At 35.2% G+C, this 23,018-nt stretch overlaps 1 protein-coding gene across 2 annotated transcripts in view; it reads right to left on the reverse strand.

Moving 5' to 3' along the window:
• The window catches only part of Stim (stromal interaction molecule), a 193,308-nt gene that overhangs the window by 115,133 nt on the left and 55,157 nt on the right, over positions 1 to 23,018 (reverse strand). For both annotated transcript variants that reach the window (XM_081739177.1, XM_081739176.1), the window contains exons 7-8: positions 20,752 to 20,901; positions 1,526 to 1,693 (exon numbers count right to left, since the gene is read on the reverse strand). In XM_081739177.1, the coding sequence (XP_081595303.1) occupies positions 1,526 to 1,693; positions 20,752 to 20,901 (318 nt within the window). The remainder of the gene's footprint in view (positions 1 to 1,525; positions 1,694 to 20,751; positions 20,902 to 23,018) is intronic.

The raw sequence follows: 23,018 nt of genomic DNA on the forward strand, positions 1-23,018 counted from the left end.
TTAAGGTCTGGAGGGGCCACGAAAAGTTTAGGGGGCATGCCCCCCTACCCCCTTCTGGTTGCGGGCCTGGCCAAGCATACACCAATGGTCAACAGATTCGGTATCCTCATGTTGCATGATCATTTATGCCTATACGTCGCTCAAAGAATGGTGTCGATTTTCCATGAGTATCGTATTAAAAACTTACCCACCGTATTCTACTGATGTCTTTCACTCCCACTACCATTTTTTTTTTTTTTTTTTTTTTTCAGCATCTCGATAACTTTTTGAGAAGAAAGATCTTTGATGATTGTGCGGTAAAATATGGGGCTGAGATATTCGCATCGCAAACTTTTTTCGGCATGGAATTCAATAGTTAGCTGAGCGACAGAAAAAAGTGTGGTTGAACATCGCAACTGTTTTGGTTAACCACGTATGGCAGTTTTTTTTTTTTTTTCTTTAGAAATAACGCACCTGGGGCACACATTTCACTCGTACCTACCGAATATATGTTTCAACGATTACATCAGCACCTTTTTATATCTTTTCTTCTATCCGGTACCAAAATAATTTCTCGTTATACCACTTTACTGATGGTATGAATTAAATATACAGTTTGGATTACATGGTGGTTGAATGACATCTTTCCTACTCGATCGATTGGGAAAAGGGGATCTGAAGATTGGACATCACGATCAACTGACTTCAACCGAAATTGGTTGATTTATGGGATTGGAGTCAGTATCTCTGTCAGTACCAAGGTTATGTAAGATGTGGACAGCTCAATGTGGGATACAAACCATGTGAGTTCCCACCGGGATTCGAACCCGGATTCCCCCACTCCGAAAAAACCATATAGCCACGAGCTAGTTCGTTACATAAAAGCGTTCCAATGATGATTACTGAAGTGGAGAAACTGAGAGCTGGACCTACAGTTTAACGGGGGATTTGAACCACGTAAGCTCCCATTCTGAATCGAACTCGGGTCCCCCATGCCTAAGGCGCACATGCTAATCATGTAGCCACGAGGCTCAACCTCATGGTCTCTGCCTTATCTATGAAGTATGACATGAAAACCTGGGATATGAACTATGTCCAAAAAAGATTAACATTGCTGCAAAAAGTGCTCAGATCTTCAAATGTTGAATAGAATTCAAAGAAATGTGGTGGAATGTTTGAGGAAATGACCTAAAAATGATGGGAAATATATGGAATAATATCCCACCACGTTAAGGAAATGAACAGTTCATTAATTCTCCCCTTAGTTCCTACATTTATCGCTACTTGTAGTTTTATAGTAAAATGATAGCATCGAAAAACTAAAATATTGTTTTCCAACAAAAAGTAATGCCTGTTGGTGAGAAGAAGGAGTCGATCTATAGAAAAGAAAAGAAAATCCAATAATTCGTCTTGTGAGAATGTAACTCTGTATCAATAAAAATCCGTCCTATTGAGGGTTAGTCGTCATTTATAACTGTAGTAAGAATAAATGCTAAGCCTGGACTGGTCAATACGTTTGACTCAAGAAAACTGAAATAGTACTTACAGCCTCTCGTGCTTGTTGTAATTGTTTCTCGGCCGATGCCTTTTTCTTGATGTAACCCTTATTCTCAATTTCATGGGTAAGCTGTAGCCAATGCTGAAGTCCAAAAGGTGGTGCCCAACATCTGTCTTCCAACTCGCCTTCCGCTCTTCGCAATTCTTCTCGCAGCATCTGTTCAAATAACAATATCAATGATATTGAAATACTTAATAAAATGTATTAAAAGTACAGTAAGACAGTCAACATTTGGATAAAAAAAAAAGAAGGTAAAGTAAATGAAGGATTTAGTAATTGCTCACGTATAACTGAAATTATATACTTGGTGTGTTCAGTGTAAAAGGGAATAACGTTCGCTTTTGGACATTTTGGACATATTTCATCTTCAAGGTCTCTGTCTGAAGCTTCTTTCAGAGCTCAAAAAATTCATATCCAGATAGTGTGAATAACTCTTTTAACAAACACTGTTAACTTTTCCATGTACTTAAGCATACCGTACACTCTTTTTCCATGTACTTAAGCGTACCGCACACATCTTGTTATCCTTTCCCACGTAACTAAGCGTACCATGTACATCTTATTCTCTTTTACCATGCACTTAAGCGTACCGTTCCTATCTTATTCTCCTTTTCCATGTACTTAAACGTACTATACACTTCTTATTCTCCTTTTCCATATACTTAGACGTACCGTACAGTGATATGAACCGGCTCGGCTCGGTTGCAATGAGCCATCGGTTCGGTTCGGCTCAGGTGAATCATCGGCTCGGCTCAGGTGAGCCACCGGCTCGGCTCGATGGTGAATGAGCCGTGAGCCGAGCCGCTCAAGCTGTTGACGACACTAGATTAAAGTTGCTAACTACTTGCTACGAAATGTTAAAACAAAAGGCCAATTTTCGAAGTTGGATTACGTGAAGACAAACAAAATGTTTTATATTTGAGTTTGTAGTAACTGATTTGTTAATCAAGCTCTTAAATCAGTGGGGACTAGTTTGATCTCTGTTGTAAATATCATTCAAAAAACTAATGAAATAATAGTATAAATATGTAAGAGTTCAAGTACGCCTACAACTATTATTGTTAAGGTCGTGTAACAGCATTTATGCAGTTTTTGAAAGGAATCCTTTGTGTTTATCTAGACTTGTTTTGTTTTATTATTTCCATCTATTTATCAATAACTGAAAAAAAAAAATCTAGGCGAACTTGTATGTTTTCTTTGTTGTTAATCAGGACGATACTGCGCCCAACCAAAGTACAGTTGGTTGCATACAGTAAAGAGGTTGAACTACAAAGTTTCGGAGCACTTTCATATTACATTATATTGTCTCTATTGCGGGTAAGATTTTAAACAAGTGGGTTAAGTGTGTGAAGTCGGGTAAGCTTTAAAAAAAAAAAAACTTATAATTACTGAAAAATGAAAATTTCGTGCGTATTTCAAATCTCCGCCTAATCTCCACTCACTAATCAAATGATAAAAAAATTAACACCCACACAATATAATGTCCGACGCTGAAGTGGGTGATATATGGTCAGCGTATTGACTTCCAGTATCTGCCTATATTTCTAGCTCTGTAGGCCAAAGTTAACTACTTTTAAATTCAAGCAGCTCTCCAAACGCTTCTTTATGTTCGGTCAGCACTAAAACTACATATCCGTACAGGGAAATGGTTTCAGCACCAAGCACGTTGGTTTCTTTATGAAGCACTAGAAACAAGGAACTTCTTATGCTGAAGAAATTACGTTTTGGCACCAACTACAGGGTCCAATATAATTTCGCAGTGTTAGCGCTATTCCTATTGTTGAATTACGAAACTAATATTGAACTTGGTTTTTTAAAAATGTTGAATATATACACAAAATATTTACACAATATAAATGTGACATTTACACTCGAAATTATATCGGATCCCAGAAATAAACTTGTTCAACAAAAGAAGTTCATTGTTCATAAAGAAAAGTTTCAGATGCTGAAACACCTAGGAATAAAGGAACTAGATTTCCCAAGATTGCTGGATTTAAATTTATTCTGCTTACGCCATAAAAAAGCAAGAGAGTTTCTAAGAAGTGAATATGTATGCTTGTAAATAAACAAATTCTATTGACAAAAGCGGTAGCAACAACTACTGAAACAGTTCAGACTTAACTTCTCATGATACAATAAAGATAAACGCTTAAAACTTATCATTTTTCAATTTTTAATACGATGAGTTGATTTTCTCTTTAAATAATTGCGGTTATGCTATGAGTTATCTATGATCTACATAGAACGGGACGTACGCAAGAGGTGTCATAGCAATAACCAAAACTTTCTTAATAATCTAGACATCGATAAGTTGTACACCAATAAATTCGTCATTAATCATTTCGGTTGAAATAAAAGAATAGGATCTGTGGGGAATGTTTTTAATGTGTGTAGTTTTGATCAGTAGCGTCTATTTGAAACTTCCCAAGCACTGACTCATGACTAGGTATTGACAAATATTAACAGGTACATACCTTTTCTTATTGATGTAGTCTAGATAAGCAATATGATCCACACTAGTGACTAGGTGTTCCTCCTGATGGATTTTCGAAGCTACTACTCCGACTTTGGAAGAGCCCAGTAGTTTTGTTATTCCACTCGAGACGAGGTTATGGAACTTCCTGTACTCGTGGTGGAATACGTAAAGACGTAAACCTCTGAAATTCACTTCTGTCATCATATTTGTCAATGCATGGATCTTACGTGTTGAATTGTGAAAGCTAGCTGACTTCAGTGCTTGGCAATGATTTCAAAGACGGAATTACATAGCAGTTTTACAGATAAAGAATTCATTAATTAAACAGAATTTGATTTTGAAATATCCATAATTTCCTTTCGCTGTTCGTTGAATGTCCTTTGAAGAACATTGAGCTAAAAGTACAATCACGGACAAAGTTTAACGATGATATCGATGAGCGTCCGTGACACCCCCCACCAGAAAATCTGGCGTCACTCGTGCGACAGAAAAAAAAATTGAAATACAAAGAGACATAATTAAAAGGAATAACATATAGAATGAAATAAATTATAAAAGGAGTAAACACGAAAAATTGAAAGAAAATCCCATTATATAGGGAAATAAATATAAAATTATTTGCAATGTTCGCTCATCAATTCCGGTAATCGACGAGAGGAAAACAGAAGGCAGTGTCTGGTCGCAACCAAACAAAGTCCACAGAACGCAAACAGACTGATGCTGAGTTCGTAGTTGACTTGAGGAGAGCGGTTACGCAACATACATTCATGTATCACAGCGTTTCCATCTGCCATTCTGAAGAATGTGGGGATAAGATTAATGACCACTACACAATAACACAAAGTAAAGCACAAAATCCATAATTCACCATCACCATACGTCAAAAGATAATGAAATATTATATATAAATAAATAACATATATGCCGCACTAAAGCACTAAAATAAAAAAACATCACCAAAATAAAATCACTGACACCACTTGTAAATTGTAAAATAATGGAAGCACTGAAAAGATCATCTGTAGCAAGGTAACTCGGCTACACAAATCAAATTTCTGCGGTGCTCAGCAGGGCGCAGAGGAGAAGACGAACGTTCCAATGGAAGGTGTTCGAAAACATTCTCATCCTGAGAACTATGTTGCTTATAGTTGAAACTGTCCGTCAAAGGTCCTTGTAACTTAGAAAAGTCGTGCTGTGACAAATCCCCAAAAGATGGATACTGAAGAGCACAACGTGGTTGTTGTGGGAAAACATCGGCGGATGAGACATACCTGTTACCATTTGAACAACGACCAATAGTCTGGAGGTCAGTACTTGGGTTATGTGGGAGTGTGCGTGTAACAGTGGCGTATACAGGGGTTGTTAGTGGGTCAAGGGTTCGAATATCAGAGAGGGCGGAAATGCTCGAATTAATTGCGTCGGTTGACAGATCCAAAGGTTTATCATCTGTGTCTTCTTTCCGTAATTGTATTCCTGTAATTCCAACGCATACCGTAGTAATTTGGGCGATAGTTTGGGTGCTGTCTTTAAATATGTAAGAGCCTTACAGTCAGTGTAAAGTTCGAATTCATTTCCATATAAATAGAAATTAAATGCTTTACACGCCGATAAAATTGATAATAATTCTAGTTCTACAATATGGCGCGAACTTTCGGACGGTCTTAACAAACGACTGTAATAACCTAACGGCGTCCATTCTCCATTTTCCTGTTTTTGTAACAAACAACTGCCTATCGAAAGACTCGAAGCGTCTGTCGCTAATCTTAGAGGTCTATGTGGTACGTAGGGTGATAAAAGGGGTGCCTTCATCAAAGCGTCCTTAAGCTTCTGAAAAGCAGCTTCATGTTCTTCTGTCCACTGAAACTTTTTACCTTTCCGGGTCATCAATTGTAGCGGCTGGACTAAAATAGCGTAGTCCTTGCAGAATCTCCGGACGTAATTTGTGAGACCAAGGAAAGATTTGAGATGTTTAGGCGATTTAGGTGATTTAAAAGCCTTAATTGCGTTTATTGTTTTATCACTTACTTGGTAACCGACGGAACTAACTATGTGTCCTAGCGCAAGTATTTGTTCTTGTAAAAATTTGCACTTTTCTACTGACAATTTCAAACCTGCATTTCTCAATCTTTCAAATACAGTGCCCAGAATGTCTACCATTTGGTGTTGATCGTTCCCAAAAATAAATACATCATCCATGTAGAACGAAACGTTTGCTGGTGCTACATTCGCTAAAGTAATAGACATTATTCTTGTATAAACAGCGGGCGCTGATAGATATCCCTGTGGTAAAACTCGAAGTCTAAAACTACCCTCACCTGGGATATTAAATCCAGTATAATCCCTAGATTCTTCACTAAGAGGGATTGTATAGTACGCAGATTTTATATCGCAAATGCTGTACCACAAATGTCCTCCCATTGTTGATAGAATATTATGTATTGGTGGTAATGACGTGCTATGGAAAACTGCGTGATTGTTTAAAATTCGCATATCCAATACTGCACGAATAGAATTGTCTGGTTTCTTTATGAATAACATAGGACTATTGTATGGCGACGCGGCCCTCTCGATGATTTTTTGTTCTAGCAGAATATTGAGCTGTTCTCGAACCAACGGCTTCAGAGCTATGGGGATTGGATACTGGCTACGATGGAAGGGAACTTTAGTTCTTAATTCTATGTGGTGTTCGTAATTTTTCACTCTTCCTATCGTTTTAGAATCCCACGCAAAAACATTACTATATTCATAGCAAAGATCTATCAATTTCTTTCTAACTTCGGGATCCGCCTTTTCTCCTATTATCAATTTGTTTGCATCAAATTTTAATTTTTCTCTTGCTAATTCTTCCTCTTCCGACTCTGACATATCTGCTATATTACATTGTTTCTGAGTGATATAATCCTCACCATAGCCTACAACTGTGTTCGCTTTTAGCACTACTTTCTTGTCTAATGGGTTTGTTATTTCTAACAAATTCTGATCTTTTGAGAGTAATGATCTAGGAATTAAAATTTTATACTGATCTTCTAATTTCTTGTTTGGTTCCAACAAGTATTCATTTCCCGACCAAGAATGTTCTAATTTTACTGGTACATACACTTTTGTCCTAGGTGGGAAATAGACGTTTCTACTAAGTACAAACTTAGGCACTAAACACGCTTTTAATATATTATGCACTATTTCTGATACAGATACTGTGATATTATCCACTTGTGATAGCTTGGATGGTGGTTTTCCAAATCTATGTAAGGCTATTGTTTTACTTTCGTAATCTAACTTAACTCCATGTGGAAATAAGAAATCATTTCCAATCAATAAATCATGTGAAAACTCAGGAATAACTCTAAAAGTATGATGGAATGTTTTCCCCGCTACAGAAAACCTAATTACAGCTATTTTATTTACTGAAATGGAATTCTGAGTAATACCTTTAATTCTCGTTTCAATATTTCTGACTAGAGCTCCTGGCGGAATTAAATTCTTGTTAATAATCGATAACTGACTCGCAGAATCAATTATAGCTCTAACTGGTTTATTTTCTATATTTACAGTTAAAAACACCATGTCGTTTTCACACTGGATTGAGGCTAATATTTGTTTTTGTTTCTGTGCCCTATACGCTGTAAATGTGCCCCTTTCATTTACAGACGTTTTTAGTTTAAATTTTGGGATTGGCCTTGTCCTTGGCAGTTTTGACAATTTGGGCATGGAAAAGAACCTTGATTATACGGAACAAAAGGCGCTGCATTGTAGTTTAAATTTGGTTGAGGTTGCGGTTGCGCGTGATTTTGTTGGTAATACATTGGGACAGCCTGTGGATTCCAATTATTCCAACCTTGTCGTCCATTATTATTATAATATTTCCTACCTCTACCTCTGTTCGGATTATGATTTCCTCTACTTTGACCTTTGTTATGGGAATTCCTACCCTGATTCCAATATTGTCCGTTCTTGCCATTTTGATTTCGAAAATTCTTACGTTTATCCCCACGAGCACTATTTTGTTGTGGTTGTGATTGTTGTTGTTCTTGGCTATTAGTATTATTGCTGCCTGACTTGTCATTAACTTGCATTTGACTTGTCATTGAAAGTTTTAATTCCTCAAGAGTTTTCTCTATCCTAGCCATGTATGAACTAGTCGACGGTTCTACTTTAATTTCTTTTTCTTCGGGTTTTTGATTAACATGTGATTTTTTCTTTGGTTCCTTTGCTACCACTACACCATCGTCTGAATCACTATCTGACGAATCACCTACTTTTACTGGTTTTCTTATTCTACTTATCAATTCCTGTACTGAAGTTGATTCTGAATTCTCTCTACCTTTAGCACGTTGTTGTCTACGTTCAATTTTACATTTATTCTTCTCCACCTTTAATAAATCTTCTATAAAACCATCTAGATCATCATAGGATTTTGTCCCTACCTTGTCTATGTAATATGGCAAAAGACCTGACGCGATTAATCCTATCTTTTTAGTGTCTGTCATGTCCTTGTCAAACTTCTCTATTAATGCTAGCATGTCATAAACAAAATTTATTATAGGTTCACCCTCTTTTTGCAACCTATCTCTAATTCTTTCTTCTATGTCTAAAACGAAACTGGAATTTCGAAACTCATCTATCAGTTCCTTTCTCAATTCATTGTATGTTGTTTCGCCTACATTTTTCCTGTCAAGAAAAATCTTAATCCACTGCCTACTCTGACCTTTAAATACAACTGGCAACAACGCTTTTTTTCTGGTGTCATCGTATCTGTTTATCTCACAGCAATCGTCAAAGTCCTGAAAAAATGAAACTATATCCTTTCCGGATTTAATATCAAAACGCGGCAATTTACATAGTTCTGTCTGGACATTAACATTAACTGGATTTGCCTGCATGTTTGTTGAACTTTGCTCACCTTCGCTTCGAGAACTACCAGCTGATATAAATCGTACTCTCGTGTCAGAAACCTGAGTGACTGTGTATTTCTGTGCGTCTGCTTTTCTTTCTTTCCTTTGCCTAGGCGGTGTTACACATTGAAGTATCTGGTCTAACGTCGCATCTAATTCATCAGTTATACGTGATTGCTTTTGAATTACTTTTCTAAAAGACATGCCATTAATAAATTTTGTTTGAATCGAAAACAAAAACACGAAGATGCATTATTTTAATTCTAATGGTGTTGGGATCGATGCTTGACTAAGACAATTAAATAAAAGAAAACTAAAATCGCTAAGTTTTCATTAGAAATTTTAACGCCTCCACCATGCGGTTATGCTATGAGTTATCTATGATCTACATAGAACGGGACGTACGCAAGAGGTGTCATAGCAATAACCAAAACTTTCTTAATAATCTAGACATCGATAAGTTGTACACCAATAAATTCGTCATTAATCATTTCGGTTGAAATAAAAGAATAGGATCTGTGGGGAATGTTTTTAATGTGTGTAGTTTTGATCAGTAGCGTCTATTTGAAACTTCCCAAGCACTGACTCATGACTAGGCATTGACAAATATTAACAGGTACATACCTTTTCTTATTGATGTAGTCTAGATAAGCAATATGATCCACACTAGTGACTAGGTGTTCCTCCTGATGGATTTTCGAAGCTACTACTCCGACTTTGGAAGAGCCCAGTAGTTTTGTTATTCCACTCGAGACGAGGTTATGGAACTTCCTGTACTCGTGGTGGAATACGTAAAGACGTAAACCTCTGAAATTCACTTCTGTCATCATATTTGTCAATGCATGGATCTTACGTGTTGAATTGTGAAAGCTAGCTGACTTCAGTGCTTGGCAATGATTTCAAAGACGGAATTACATAGCAGTTTTACAGATAAAGAATTCATTAATTAAATAGAATTTGATTTTGAAATATCCATAATTTCCTTTCGCTGTTCGTTGAATGTCCTTTGAAGAACATTGAGCTAAAAGTACAATCACGGACAAAGTTTAACGATGATATCGATGAGCGTCCGTGACATAATTATTCTTTATTAAAAAAAAAAAAAAAAAAAAAGTAAATGAAACCCTTACACATAACGTTTCAATAAAGAAACGATTGAAAGAAATCAATTCGAAACTTTCACTCACTTATAAAGTACAAAGAGAAGTCACTTATTCTGTTTCAACATTTACAAAAACGAAACATGATACCATCTCGAAAACATAAAACACCTAAAACTGAACAAGAAAGGAAAAAATGCATTAAATAAATTAGTTGTTTCTCAATATGCATTAACAGAAATGAACAAAATTTAAACGCTTTCGGCAACTTATAAACTAAATTTAAAATACACAAATGGAAACGCACATAACCATTTACGGACGGTTCTTTTATATCAGTCTTGCTTTAAAGACAAAATATAACAATAATATATATATATAATTAAAAATAAACAATTTTCGAACTGAATTAGCAATGTATAGAATCATATACTTGACAAATTAAACGGAAATGAAGCTTATACACCACACTTATTCTCTCCATCCAGATTTTTGTGTTTATATACCACATCTGTTCTCAACAGAATAAATGCTTAAGTGTTCAAATGCTCGTTCGTTTCTAAAATGTTTAAGGATGGGCACAGGCCCGTAGCCAGCCCAAAAATGTAGGGGGAGCCGGTAGAAGTTAGGGGGGCCCGACCCAACCATATTATAGTTCATCACCATATTACAGTTCATTTGCAAGCCTACCGTGAAACTTTTAGGGGGCAGTGAAAATCTAGGGGGACCCGGCCCACCCTAGTTCCCTCGTGGATACGGCCTGGATTGGCATCAAACTTTCTCTAGAGACAAACAAACAAAAAATACCCCTTGCAAGCCATCCAAGCCTATGATTTTAGTTTTGGTACAAATATTCCTTACATCTTGTTCTCCGTTCCAGAAACATTTTATCCTGAGCTTCAGAGTTCAGTTTACAAAATTAAAGTCATAAGCTGCTACTTTGGGTATGACGTTAGACTAACATAATTATACAGAGTGTTTCAAAACAACACCAACAACGTTTGAGAGGTGATTCCTGACACCAAGATAAAACAAAAAGTATAAACCAACCTTGGGTGCACAAATGCTTCCTTTCAGAGTTATAGGCCGCCGAAAACCTGGAAAAATGAAATTTAAAGTTTTATAGCTCCAGAACTATAGGCCTACTGTAGTCAGGTCAAGACTTCACTTAGGGACTAGTACATGCTCTATCCAAATATCCAAGTTACAGAATCCTGCTGTACTTCCGCAACAATTTTATAGAGGTAGTTGGTGAGTACTTCAAATTGTATGCCCGCAGCAAAACTCCCTCTGTAAAAATTGTTGCGTGAGTACCTTAGGATTCCAAAACATGTATATTTAGATAGAGCACATATTAGTTCCTAAGGGAAGTCCAGACTTGACTAAGGTTGGTCCCATAGTTTTGGAGCTATGGATCTTTAAAGTTCATTTTTTTCATGTTTTCGGCAGCCTATAATTCCGAAAGTAAACATTTGTGCACCCAGGTTGGTCTATACTTTTTTATCTTATCTTGGTGCCAGGAATCACCTCCCAAACGTTGTCGGTATTGTTTTGAAACACCTTGTATATAGAATCCCTTCTTTCTTTACTGTTATACTGTGTCAAGATTTTTGAAATTGAAAAACTTATGGATAGCATTTTAAATGTTCCCCCATGAGTTTTAATAGCCTCAATAAATTATATATATTGTTACAATGATGTTTCAGTTCATTTATAACTTTCAAGCGATAACTTTGACCCACAAAAACTATTACACGTTTAGAAGAGTTACTGCTAATACTATTAATTTTTTTACTAAATCATTTTTGTCGTTGAACGTTAACCTATTAGACCTAAAGATAAGTCGTTAGAACTAGGAAACCCATTACGTCCACCCATTTGCAGAATTTCCTTCCTCTGGAATGGCAGAATTTCTTTGATTCTTGCATTTTTTTTTTCAAGATTTTCTCTTCAGAACGCAACAATAATATTTTTTTTTTTTTTTTTGTATTATAATGGGAAAACAAACGTAGAACGTACTTTTATTTATATTAATGAAAAGAAAAAATAAGCGATTTAAACTTATTTTTACACACCAGATCCTCTGCAGACGCGAATTCAATAATACACAAAGAATGAAAAAGAGAATGACTGAACCGGGACTCGAATCCGGGATCTCCGGCATACTGTGCCGATGTGTTAACCAGTACGTCACCCAGCTGTTTCCTTCTTTCATTAATATATATATATATATATATATATATAATGAAACTGAAAGTGACTATGTAACTCTTAATTTCTTGAACCGCCCGATCGATCTCGAGCAAATTTTCAATGTAGATGCGGTTCTGTCCTGGGAGTGTTTTAGCTATTTACTTTGACGGTAGAACTTAGGAGAGGGGAAGGAGGGGGAAAGAAAAAATTAAACTTAATAACTCTTGAACCACCCAACCGATCTCGATCAAATTTTCAACATAGATGACGTTCGGGCTTCGAATATTTTTTATCATTTAACTTTGACGGTGTGCAACCTAGAGGAAGGGAGGGGGAGGTGGAGATATATATATATATATATATGTAAAAAATAAAAATGAAAGTTACTGTCTATGTGACTTTACTCTTGAACCACCTGACCGATCTCGATCAAATTTTCAACGTAGATGAGGTTCGGGCCTGGGATGGTATTTATCTATTCACTTTGACAATAGAACTTACGCGAGGATGTAGGAGGGGGAGATATATAAAAATAAATAAAACTTAATAACTCTTTAACCACTGGACCGATCTGGATCAAATTTTCAACCTAGATTAAGTTCGAACATGAGATGATTTTTGTCATATCACTTTGACGATGTAACTTAAAGGAGCGGTAAGACATTTACAAATGATCGAAAATGACCGATATTAGTGTCGAATCTTTAGTTTTTGAGATCGCTGAGATGAACAGTGACACTTCTGATGCTATGTAAATCCAAATTGAGTCCGGCAAAGATTGTGGGAGGGGGGATATATATATAATCAAAATTACCAATATCAGTGTCGAATTCATACTTTTCGGGGTCGCTGAGATGAACAACGACACTTCCGATGCCGTGGCCCGCAACATAGCGAGGAGAGGGGATATATATAAAAATAATCGAAAATGACCAATATCAAGGAGTGCTTTAGTAATAATAAAAAGTGACTGACTAACGAAACTTGTTACTATTCTTTCTTAATTTAACCCAACGAAGTGGGTAATTGATGCTAGTATATATATATATATATATATATATATATATATATGCAATTAAAACCGTCAACAGATCTCCTCAATATATGGACACTGGATTGTCCAAGTACAGCAGCTATGGTGTGGTACAAGCCATATGGTCTGAGTGGAAAGCTCCGACTTCAGGTGTGAGTGTATGACTGTTCTGGGAAGCGGACTGGATGGTGTAGTGATTAATGCATCGGCATGGTATGCAGGAGATCCCGGGTTCGAGTTCCGGTCCAGCCATTCACTTTTTTACTTTTTGTGTGGTATTTTTACTTCTTTACTAAAATGTAAATATTTAAAAGAGCCCAAAATATCTCAGACAAAAAAGCTAGGGAAAAGTACTTTTTTTTTTTTTTTTTTTTTTAAGGTAGAAAAAATGTCATTTCTTTTCCGAGTCCTTGTATCCCTAGATACTGCACTAAAATTTCTTTAGCATTTAATTGTTGGTTACACATGCTTTTCATTAAATTTTTCCTTCTCTCTCGTAAGATTCTGAGAGTAATTACTATGAGATATTATGAAGATGGAAATTAGACAAGCATTCGATTCTTAGTTGAAGCAATAGTATCTTCTAATTCTAATTCACATTAGGTTGTGAACTGAAAATGTACTACTAGAAAGCCCATTATTCTTGAGTGATTAGCAGACTTTCTCGAACATCTTAGCTAGAATCGGACTCAATACCATAAATCCTATTCTCGAAAGCGAAAAATGTTGTTGCAATGTCTGAACGAATGTTTGGTTTAAATTTTAAATGCTGAAAATGAGCCTTACAATTACCATAAAAAGCGGGAAAGTGATTCAGCTATGCATCTTCTTTCTTTCCTCAACCATAGGTTGGTGGGCAACATGGAAATTTTAAAACTTCTCTTTCCCTTGGGAGAGCTGTTTTATACTTTGATAAGGTCTCTTCTTCGTAACTGCACCTAGATATTCTATCCTTGGTCTTCCTCTTCCTGATTTTCCTTCTGGCTTTCCCTCTATCAACACGGTGATCCAATCGGAGTACCGAATAAGATGGCGAAGCATGCTGTTTCTTCTTTTTCCTATTATCTTCATGATCAGTCGTCCTTCATTACCTTCTTTAGTACGTCTTCATTTCTTTTCCTTTCGGTCCATGATATGCGCAGCATTCTGGGCCAACACCACGTTTCAAATTCTTCAAGTTTGGATATTTCAACGTTTACGTCTCTGATCCGTAAAGCACCACGCTCCATACCATGGTCTTAATAAATCGTTTTCGAACGTCCAACGACATATTTCTTGTTGTTAGTAGTCCTCTTTTCCTATTGAATGCTTGTTTGGCCTGCGCTATTCTGGAACTTACGTCTTTTTCACTTCTTCCGTCCAAGGATATTAGACTTCCTAAATAGGGGAACGTCTTAACGTTTTCAATTTTCTCTCCCTCTAGCCATACGTTTGCCTCTTCCTGTTCTACTCTTGTGCACTTTATCACTTTTGTTTTCTTCTCATTTATCTTCATTCAAGTTTGAAGTCGTTCAAGTTTGAAAGTGCCTCCTGCAAATCCTTTTCGTTACCACTTATGCACAGATTTTCAGAAAACCTATTTACTTTATTTGGAGCGCAGAGTCTTAACGATTGTCATGAAATGAGATTAAAGCTAATATTTACGAAACTGAAGCTACGGATTTCGATTAAAAAAAAAAAAAATCTTGACTTTTCGAAAATTGATTTAGGGTGCAAACTATAGTCATGAGATAGGATGATCTGCTAGCTTCCTTGTAAAACAAAGAAACAAATAAATAAACCAAAAAAAACTACTGATTTTTTTTAATGTACAGTCATGCCCAAAATGGTTTTGTTGCATATCTATAACTGTCTTCTTGTGGGAATATAATTTGATAATGATTTTACAGGGCACTTTTAATACTGTTGCTATGTGTATAATCGGGAAATGTATATTTGTGGTATATTTTACAGGAAAAGAATTGTGAATACGAAAATTAGAATGACTAAAACAAAATACTGCTAAATGGACAAGGAGGTTTTCTTTATTTTTCTTTTTTCTCGTTATATTGTTCTTATTTACTGCTCTTTTAACATGAAATTTACCACATACATGTCTTTGCCGATTATACACATACTAACATTATACAAAAACCGGACGAAATCGTTATCTAATTATATTTCTACAACATATTTATAGACATGCGACAATCATTTTGAACATGACTGTACATCACAAGTACATCACAAGTGTATGACTGTACAAGTTTACATCAGTCCACTTTCTCAATATCTCTCCGGGGATATCAAATCGATTCCACATGCACCAAAGGCAAACATGTTAACTACATCTATATATATAAAAGAGAACGTACAAAATTTTGTCCGCTCATCACGCTAATACGGCTGAACCAATTTCTTTCATTTTTGGGGGGTTATTAGGATTTGGACCCTAGATGGTTTTTATCATATCACTTTAATTTTTAATTACCAGTGTCTTGAGATAATTGACCATTCAAGTGTCCATAACGTACAAATCCTTTGTTATTAGTTCATCATAGGTAAAAATAAACGTATTTATATGCAACCCGCATGACCGTGTCACTCGGCGGGTTAACATAAATGACAGGCGATATACAGCGGAAAATAGCTTGAATCTTCTGTTTAAAATTTTTTAATTGATTTGCTTATTTTTACAGACACTTTTACAATATGCCAGCACCGGGATGACCGCAGCGAAGCGGGGCGGGTTAACATAAATGACAGGCGATATAATGTTAAGATTTACTGCAATCTTCTATGGTTTTTATCATATCACTTGAAAGCGAAAAAGTAAAAATTATCTAAGTAACAAAGTTTATTGCGTTCCGGGGTGACCGCAGCGAAGCGGGGTGAACGCTGCTAGTGATAACTATAACTGAAGATTTCAATAGCCACCGGAAACGAAGCAAGCGGGTCGTGTTTCTAGTAGACTAATGGCTGGCTTCTTTTTAAGCTGAGATTTTAGATTCTTTTCCACATTTCAGTTTTAATATAGTGATAGGAATATAATTTTATAGGCACCCAAAGAGAGAGAGAAAAAAAAAAACTATATTGACGAAAATTAAGGATGATAACTATCAACCAAGTTACATAAGCAGTAAAACATGCACTTCACTGGACAATAAATAAATAAATTGTAGGTAGATGTGATTCTAAAATAAATTGATTGAGCTGAACAAGATTCATTACGGAATAAAAACAAAAATAATTCAAAAACAAGTTGGGAATATGATAGTTATTTTAACAATATAACTTAAATACAACGTAAAAAAAACAAAGAGCTTACCTCGGTCCAACTTAATCGGAAGCATGCACAAAATCAAAAATCTACATTACTTCAGACTCTTAATCATTCCACTACAAACTTTTAACTCATTACAAATAAACAGGTACTAATACAGGAATAACTAAGTCTTCACCACTATTTTAAACTTTATTTTTTCACGATTATTACATTTTATTTGATTTCTTTGCTGAATTATTTTGCAATATGAACCCGGGTTACCAATTTTGTGATTTCGTATTATATATAGTAATTTTGGTTACTCCATTAATTATCTGGTACTATTTTAGGTGAATTTATTACGTTTAGTAAACTTCACCTCACTTTATTTGTCATAAATAAGAAAAAATTAATTAACATAAAATATCAGAATTATTAAATTACTCAAAGAAACTAAAGATGTACTGTATATTAACTAGTTAAAAAATTAAGCACACACTAAGACACAAATCATGCAGGCAGTTTCTGAGTATTACTTACCCTCTAAGTCCCGTAACTGAACTTTCAGTACTAAACAAATAACGTGACGAATTTATTTATTTTTTTTTTTTCTTTCTTTCTTAAGGTGAGATTAAAGAAGTGCTACTCATCACCAGATGGCAGCACATTTCTCCCTGACCACAACAAAATTGAATCAAAAATCATTTTTTTTTTTCTTTTTTTAAAAAATCTTGTTTCGTTTATTATTGAGAGTTTCATTATTGGAAGCATGTTTCTGTAGAGTAAAATTATTGGGAGCATGTTTCTGTAGAACAAAATTATTTGGAGCATGTTTCTGAAGAGTAAAACTATTGGAAGCACTTTCTGAAGAGTAAAATTATTGGAAGCATGTTTCTGAAGAGTAAAACTATTGGGAGCACGTTCTGAAGAGTAAAATTATTGGAAGCATGTTTCTGAAGAGTAAAACTATTGGGAGCACGTTCTGAAGAGTAAAATTATTGGAAGCATGTTTCTGTAGAACAAAATTATTTGGAGCATGTCTCTGAAGAGTAAAACTATTGGGAGAACGTTCTGAAGAGTAAAATTATTGGAAGCATGTTTCTGAAGAGTAAAACTATTGGGAGCACTTTCTGAAGAGTAAAATTATTGGAAGCATGTTTCTGAAGAGTACAACTATTGGGAGCACTTTCTGAAGAGTAAAATTGTTGGAAGCATGTTTCTGAAGAGTAAAACTATTGGGAGCACGTTCTGAAGAGTAAAATTGTTGGAAGCATGTTTCTGAAGAGTAAAATTATTTGGAGCATGTTTCTGTAGAACAAAATTCTTTTGAGAATGTTCCTGAAGAGTAAACCTATTGGGAGCACGTTCTGAAGAGTAAAATTATTGGAAGCATGTTTCTGTAGAACAAAATTCTTTTGAGAATGTTCCTGAAGAGTAAAACTATTGGAAGCACGTTCTGAAGAGTAAAATTATTTGGAGCATGTTTCTGTAGAACAAAATTCTTTTGAGAATGTTTCTGAAGAGTAAAACTATTGGGAGCACTTTCTGAAGAGTAAAATTATTGGAAGCATGTTTCTGAAGAGTAAAACTATTGGGAGCACGTTCTGAAGAATAAAATTATTGGAAGCATGTTTCTGAAGAGTAAAATTATTTGGAGCATGTTTCTGTAGAACAAAATTCTTTTGAGAATGTTCCTGAAGAGTAAAACTATTGGGAGCACGTTCTGAAGAGTAAAATTATTTGGAGCATGTTTCTGTAGAACAAAATTCTTTGGAGAATGTTCCTGAAGAGTAAAACTATTGGGAGCACGCTCTGAAGAGTAAAATTATTGGAAGCGTGTTTCTGTAGAACAAAATTATTGGGAGCATGTTTCTGAAGAGTAAAACTATTGGGAGCACGTTCTGAAGAGTAAACTATTGGTAGCATGTTTCTGTAGAACAAAATTATTGGGAGCATGTTTCTGAAGAGTAAAACTATTGGGAGCACGTTCTGAAGAGTAAAATTATTGTAAGCATGTTTCTGTAGAACAAAATTATTGGGAGCATGTTTCTGAAGAGTAAAACTATTGGGAGCACGTTCTGAAGAGTAAACTATTGGAAGCATGTTTTTGAAGAGTAAAATTATTTGGAGCATGTTTCTAAAGAGTAAAAGTATTGGGAGCATATTTCTGTAGAGTAAAACTATCAATTCTGATATGACTATATTTCATAATGACGCTTACGTGTACGCATCAAAATATTCTGTTCTATTTTTTTTTATTTTTTTTTTTTTTCCTTTCCTTACTTATATCCCACGTATATGATAAAATCATTTAGCAAAAGTACATGTAGAAGTTCTAAAGTGTTGTGTAATATTTTTCAATTTTTTCTGGTAAATGATTTAAAAACAACAGAATCACAAAATTACGCGATCTTCAAGTTGTTTTAAACTTTTTGTTTTTAATTTAAACTGGCTTTTCAACGCCTGGAATCTCAACAAGAGTAAAGCGCTTGAAAGCCAATTTCTGAAATGGAAACGGATTGGGACAAAACAACCCTTCAACTGCTTTCCTAAAGTACTAGTCAATTGTTTCGGGCAAGACTCTATGAGCTTTATCTGGACTAATGCAAACAGGTTACAAGCACACCGGTAAAAATTACATGAAGGCATATCCTATATAAGATCATTATATACTTAAGAGTTAGCTTGTTAATTTGATTGCTGAATTGCAGTGACTGAAGATCTATCGCTTTCATTAGCACAATCTGGAAGAATAGGTTTCAGAAATAAAAATAAAATACAGCAGTTGTAAGTTCTCAAGTGCCACATTGAAGATTGTACATAAAAAGAAAAATGTGACGTATGTTGACCATCTCATTATTGTACATATGCATACATACTTATAGGTTTGAAAGACTTTTCAATTGGTTTAGAAAGAAAAAAATGTATCACAATATTTACTATGTAGTCAAAATCATTGAATTTTGAGATCTCCATGCTCGCTGACAATAAATACCGAAATATTCCGGAATTGTTGTTCCAAAGGATTATTTGTATCTTTTATTCGGATATACTGAACAATTCTATAATGTAACTAGGAGCTATTTTGTAATCGCAGTAAGAACAGCTATGTGGTTTCGTGACAGCTCGAAAAGTGTACTAGTTAAAATCAGACTATTCATGCGTGCCAAAAGAAATTACAAACTAAGATAAATTATACAAGTGAAAGAAAGCAAGTATTTTATAAGTGAGTGAAAGCTTTTAAATTACACAAGGTAAATACAGTATAATATAGTAATTGTGTAAAAGGATAATTATTATAAATAATTTACTGATGAAACAAAACGAATGACGTGTGTTTGAAAAAAAATCTAACATGCGTTATATCATATATACTTATTACACATGAATTTTAACCCTAGGAATCCCACAAGAGAAGAGGGAGGAACTCCTCGGACACATAAGGTAGTTTTTGTTAAACAATTCCAACAAAATGTTATCAGGTTATTTAACAAATCGAGGAAATATTTTATATCACACCAATTTCTATACTGATGCGAATCAATGATATACAAAGAGTGAAAAAGGAGTATTGGTTAACGTATCAAAACGGTAAGGAGACCCGGGTTCGAATCTCCGTCCAGTTGTGCTTTTTTTTCTTAACCCATGTATAGCATTAATAGCGAACTCAGTTGATGTGAAAATCGAGAACACAAAAGTTTTCTTTCTTCGATGACAGCCATCATATATATATATATATATATATATATATATATTGCGCCGCACTTTTCAACTACGCGCAGAATTTACTAAGCCATTAAAACTTTTTTTTTTTTTTTAATTCATGTTATTTTCATGCCTCTGAGTTTTAAATATGAAGTTCTAAACGCGTGTTTCCAATTAGGATAATGGTTTGTTATAATCTTGTATTTAAGCATTAATTGTCATCATTGAAGTTTTTTGTATTATAACCAACCATATGGAATTGTCCCCTGGAGCTACGAATTTTCTCGGTCGGACGTATCTCTGATCATAGTTAACGCGTTGGTTATCAGCATTTTCGCTGTACTACTTTCATCCCAACCCGGAGGAAATCTGAAATCAGCATTTTCTACGCAGTGACGTACATCATATACTGAATTTATTTAATCCATTTATTATATACTGCAAAGCAAATTGCATGCAAATGTATCATTAAATTACTGTGCAAACAGTATATATAGTTCAGTAAGTACATGGAAACTAATCACATAACAGATGGGGAAAGAAGAAATGAACGCTTATTGGTACAAACCTCAACTTCAGCTTTCAACTGTGACACTTCCAGGTCTGAGTAAGACGTATGAAACTCTGGGTCGCTCCCGTGTTCCTGCAGTCGTCGTTCGAGAGACAGTTTTTCAGACACTACACATTCTTGAGCATGTTTTGCATCCTCTAGTTCTTTCTGCAAGAGAACATATTTTAACTGAATTATAAAAAATTAAAGGAAGATAGCAGCACGATCATTAAAATCAAATAATTACATAGAATAAATCATAACACTACTTTGTAGTGTCACACAATACTATTACGTAATACAGGAATGCTTGAACAACACGGTTAACTGGTTCCAAGAAAACGCCCGTGCTATGCAAAACCGTGTTATTCGAGGTCTATTTGCAAAGGGTTTAAATTGATTTTGCTCATCACAAAAATTTACGAGAATAATCAACTATAAAAATGAAGAATTTATTAATTTTTATATCTTATATAACAGGAAATCCTATCAAACAAATGAAAGTTGTTTAAAATAAATTTCAAGTGTAAATGGAAAATGAAATCTCACTTTTATTGTCCACCTTATGTCCTACAGGCTTAAAAATAAATAAAAAGGTGGATTTTGAGCTCCTTCGTGGCTAAGCAGTTAGCGCACGCGCCTTTGTCGTGGGAGACCCGGGTTCGATTCCCGGCGGAAGCTCATGTGGTTTGGATTCCACGTCAATCAGTAGGTACACGTCTCATATAGCCTTGCTGCTAAACGGGACATTAAACTCAAAAGCAGCAGCAAAAGATGGATTGTTATACCTTTGACTCTCTCTCCGGCTTTTTAAGGGAAAATGTTCACTTTCAGTTAAATATCTATTGCTGTTTCACTATTCATCCGAGCATCATGGTTGATACATGACTCTATGCAGAATAAAACAAGCTTTCAAATAGGACCAAACTCAACCGAACATCATATATATACATTAAAATGTTACGTTTATGTCTGTCTATAGTAAATCACTTACTTTGTGAATCCTCCTTTCCTTTATTTGTGCCTGTAAAGGACATGTATAGATATAATTAGGAAGCGGGAAAGAAATTCATACTCATATTAGAACGATAAGCCGTGTAGCCAGCATAGGTTCATCTAATTATAAACTAAATTACAGCTTCATTACTGAGCAATTAGGACCTGCATGTGATAATTACTATTTCCCCAATATCAAGAATATCTGATTTCTAACAATGCTAAAATAAATAAATAAATAAATAAATAAATAAATAAATAAAATAAAATAAAATAAATCTTGGATGAATACTGCAATATTAGGGTTGCACTGAAAGTTTCGGGAATCAGGTACTGGGAACAATGCAATCTATTAGATTTTATTGTAGTTTTGAACTGTCATCTTTGTTCACTCTAAATCAGGGTGTCTACTAAAATCCCAAAATGAAATTTCGTTACTTTTTCGTGACCTTTTCTTTACCAAATCATAAAATTTCCTAATATTTTCAAGAGCGAATTGGGGTGCGAATTAAGTCAAATTTTCATCCATGCGATAAAAACGTACTTTGCTTGCGATTTGGTAGCGTCTAAAGCTGATCATAGACATTTTTGGTGGTGAACTTTGACGTTTTATAGAACAAAATTTTCCAATCTGTACTTACACTTGAACAGTTAAAAAAAAAATCGTGACCCAAAAGCTAATTTCGTGACTTTCATGATCATTTTCTGATTTCGTGACTTTTTCGTGGCTGATAGACACCCTGTAAATGCAAAACCGTACACGACTCGGAATCTTTGTCGTTGCAGGGCATCAGTTTGAAGTGAGGTAGTCGTGATCAAAAATGGACCTGACAAGAGAGAACTTTTATGCCATGATTTATTGCGATTTTCGCCAAGGGTTAACACAACAAGAGTGTGTCTCTCGGATGACTGCTACTTTTCCTGATGAAGCCCCACCCCAGACGACAATTTACAGGTTTCAGGAATTCAAAAGTGGTTGGGTCAGCCTGAGTGATGAGGATCGTGTAGTCGTCCATCGACAGCTATTGTGCCCAAAAACATTTAACCTGTTGGTGAATTAATTAACACTGATCGATGTAACTTACTGCGAAATTCAGGGAACCTTAGGCATTGGCATGACCCAAATACAAACAATGCTGCATGATCATTTAGGTGTAAAACAACTTTGCGCTCGTTGGATGCCACATAATTTAACTCAAGCACAAAAAGACGCTCGTGTAAAGTGGTGCAAAGCTATGACGAAACAGTTCAAGTCTGGATCATCTAATTTGGTATTCAACATCGTAACA

Source organism: Thermobia domestica, chromosome 14, assembly GCF_964235325.1.
Source record: "Thermobia domestica chromosome 14, izTheDome1.hap1.1, whole genome shotgun sequence".
Classification (NCBI taxonomy): domain Eukaryota; kingdom Metazoa; phylum Arthropoda; class Insecta; order Zygentoma; family Lepismatidae; genus Thermobia; species Thermobia domestica.